This window comes from Cyprinodon variegatus, unplaced genomic scaffold, assembly GCF_000732505.1.
Source record: "Cyprinodon variegatus isolate N-32 unplaced genomic scaffold, C_variegatus-1.0 Scaffold1111, whole genome shotgun sequence".
Lineage (NCBI taxonomy): Eukaryota > Metazoa > Chordata > Actinopteri > Cyprinodontiformes > Cyprinodontidae > Cyprinodon > Cyprinodon variegatus.
Genome location: NW_015151564.1, coordinates 68,955 through 71,266, shown reverse-complemented (window position 1 = coordinate 71,266; position 2,312 = coordinate 68,955). Strand labels below are relative to the sequence as shown.

Here is a 2,312-nt window from a genome sequence, read left to right as displayed (position 1 = left end):
TTAAATCTTATTTTTAAATTGCTTACCAGTCATGTAGTATGAGCTCAACAGCTGAGTCTCTAATAGGAGCATTGGTTAAACAAATTTTGGTATAAATTTAGGTATTAGGTTAAAGTTTCTGAAAGCATTGCTATATTTCTCCACTGAATAATTGAAAATGTAGAAATAATTTATTAATGTTGCAGTAAATAAGTTATTTTTAGTCATCAGCGGTTTATTTGTACATTGTTGATTTTCCTCGAGATAAAGCCTTTGTTATGCTGATAAACTCTTCTGATCCATCGTCAGTCTGCTATGTTGATCCCATTTGTCCAACCAAAGTAAATAAAGCAGTTAGTATATGTTAATTTCATCCATAAGCTGTAGAATCAGTTCATCCAGCTCTTTGTCGTGTTTTTTTTCCAGATTAATCATTTGTTGTCGAGTTGTGGTGTTTTTCATCTCTTCTGATTGTTTTGAAATCATTTGCCTCAGTTCTTTGTTTTTGGTCACACTTTTCACCATGTCAATGTTTTCCTTTCTGCGTTTGGATTTATTTCCCCTGTCAGTGAACTCCTTAAGGGCCTTTAGTAAGTTTTTTTCCTTTTTTGTATGTCCTTTTGTCTGAGCTTTAAATTCTTTTCTAAATTCCTCTTTGAACTCATTAAGCTCTTCGGCTTTTTGACGGGCTATTTCCTCATGTTTCTCTCTTAGTTTGTCTAATTCTTGCTTGAATACATAATCCATTTTCGCTTCATATAAAACCTCCTTTTCTTTTATTTTTTCATCCTCCTCCAGTTGTTTTGTTAATTCCTCTTTAATGCTTTCATATAAATATTCAAGATTTTCTTCTTCCTCTTGCCTCTTTTTGTCCTGCTCTTGCCATTTCTGTTGTAAAGTTTCTATAGTTTTATCCAAGGGCTGCTGTGTTATGATTTTACCTTTTTGTGGGATTTGGCCAATGTTATAGTAATCAGAAACAGGTTCATAAATATGTTCTGATTCATCTACACATTGATAAATGCTTTCATAAACACTTCCTGTCATAGCGCTTGTGTGATGTGCCCATGAAGATTCTAATACTTTTCTCCTCTCTTGTTCTTTCAGTTTCTCCTCTTGAGCCTGTTGGAGTTTTCTCTTGATCTCCTGAATTTTGGCATTGTTTTCTTTGATCTCTTTTTCAGTTTTTGCTCTTTCTTCTTTTATTTTTTTTTCTTTCTTTTTCCTCTTCCTCTGGTGTCTTTCTTCTAGTTTCTCCCTTTCTCTCTTAAATTCTTCCTCTTTCTCCTGAAGGATTATCTGAATTTTTTCCTGTATGGCTGTTTCAGCCTCTAGCAGCATCTCATTTGTGAAGCATCCATTTTTGGCCACCAAGTTATCAATCTTTCTGATCAGCTCTACTACCTGTCCTCGGTTTTTAATATTGCTGTTGTCAAACACATGGTATCTTTCCTCACAGTCTCTAATAAGCTCTTTAAAGGATTCATCACAGTCTTTTTCTATGTAATCTTCAATGGACTGTTTTTGCAGCATGTCCCCTCTGGTTAAAAGGATGATAGTAAACTTTTCAGAATTTTTTCCAAAACTGTCTTTAATAAGTTTAAGTGTCTCCTTCTCTTCTGGTGTAAGCCTTGCTCCGATTTGTACTACAACCAAGAAGACATGTGGGCCTGGAGCCAAAAGGCTGATACATCGCAACAATTCGTTATTCACTTCTTCTTGGCTAAAACTGTTATCAAAGAAATCAGGAGTGTCCACCACAGCAACAGGACGACCTTCTACCTCACCCATTGATTTCTTACAAGACTTTGTGACGGACTTTTGGCTTAGCTTTTGATCAAACTCATTTCTACCCAGGATAGTGTTTCCGGAAGAGCTCTTCCCACACCCAGACCTTCCAATCAAAACAATTCTGAGGCACTCATATTTCCACTTGTCTTCATGTCCTGAAAAAGAGAGGAAGCAAAGGCCAGCTTACTTATAATTTAATTGAAGCGGAAGATCAGAAACCAGCATAAAAGAGATAATAATTTTCCTCTAAATTTGGCATCAATTAAAATGTCTACTAAAAGCTAAGCAAAATTATTTTGCTATCCTCAAGAGACAGAGAAGTGAGAAGAAATTGTTCAAGTAAAACCGGCAGTGAGGTTGTAATTGCCAATGTATGATCACCAGTTACAATACCATCAAGAAGTGTTATTCTACGGTGCTGTGTTAAATTCTTCATGGGAAGTCAATAGTTCAGGAAAACTAAACCAAAACAGTTGATTGACTTTGTAATTTCCCCCTTAAAAATAACTCAACTAAATTCATTTATTTACATAGCACCAATT

At 35.3% G+C, this 2,312-nt stretch overlaps 1 protein-coding gene across 1 annotated transcript in view; it reads right to left on the bottom strand.

Moving 5' to 3' along the window:
• LOC107101538 overlaps positions 1-2,312 on the bottom strand; it is a 19,511-nt gene that overhangs the window by 3,822 nt on the left and 13,377 nt on the right. The window contains 2 exon segments of the mRNA XM_015400488.1: positions 470-855; positions 1,063-1,899. Of these exon segments, the coding sequence (XP_015255974.1) occupies positions 470-855; positions 1,063-1,899 (1,223 nt within the window).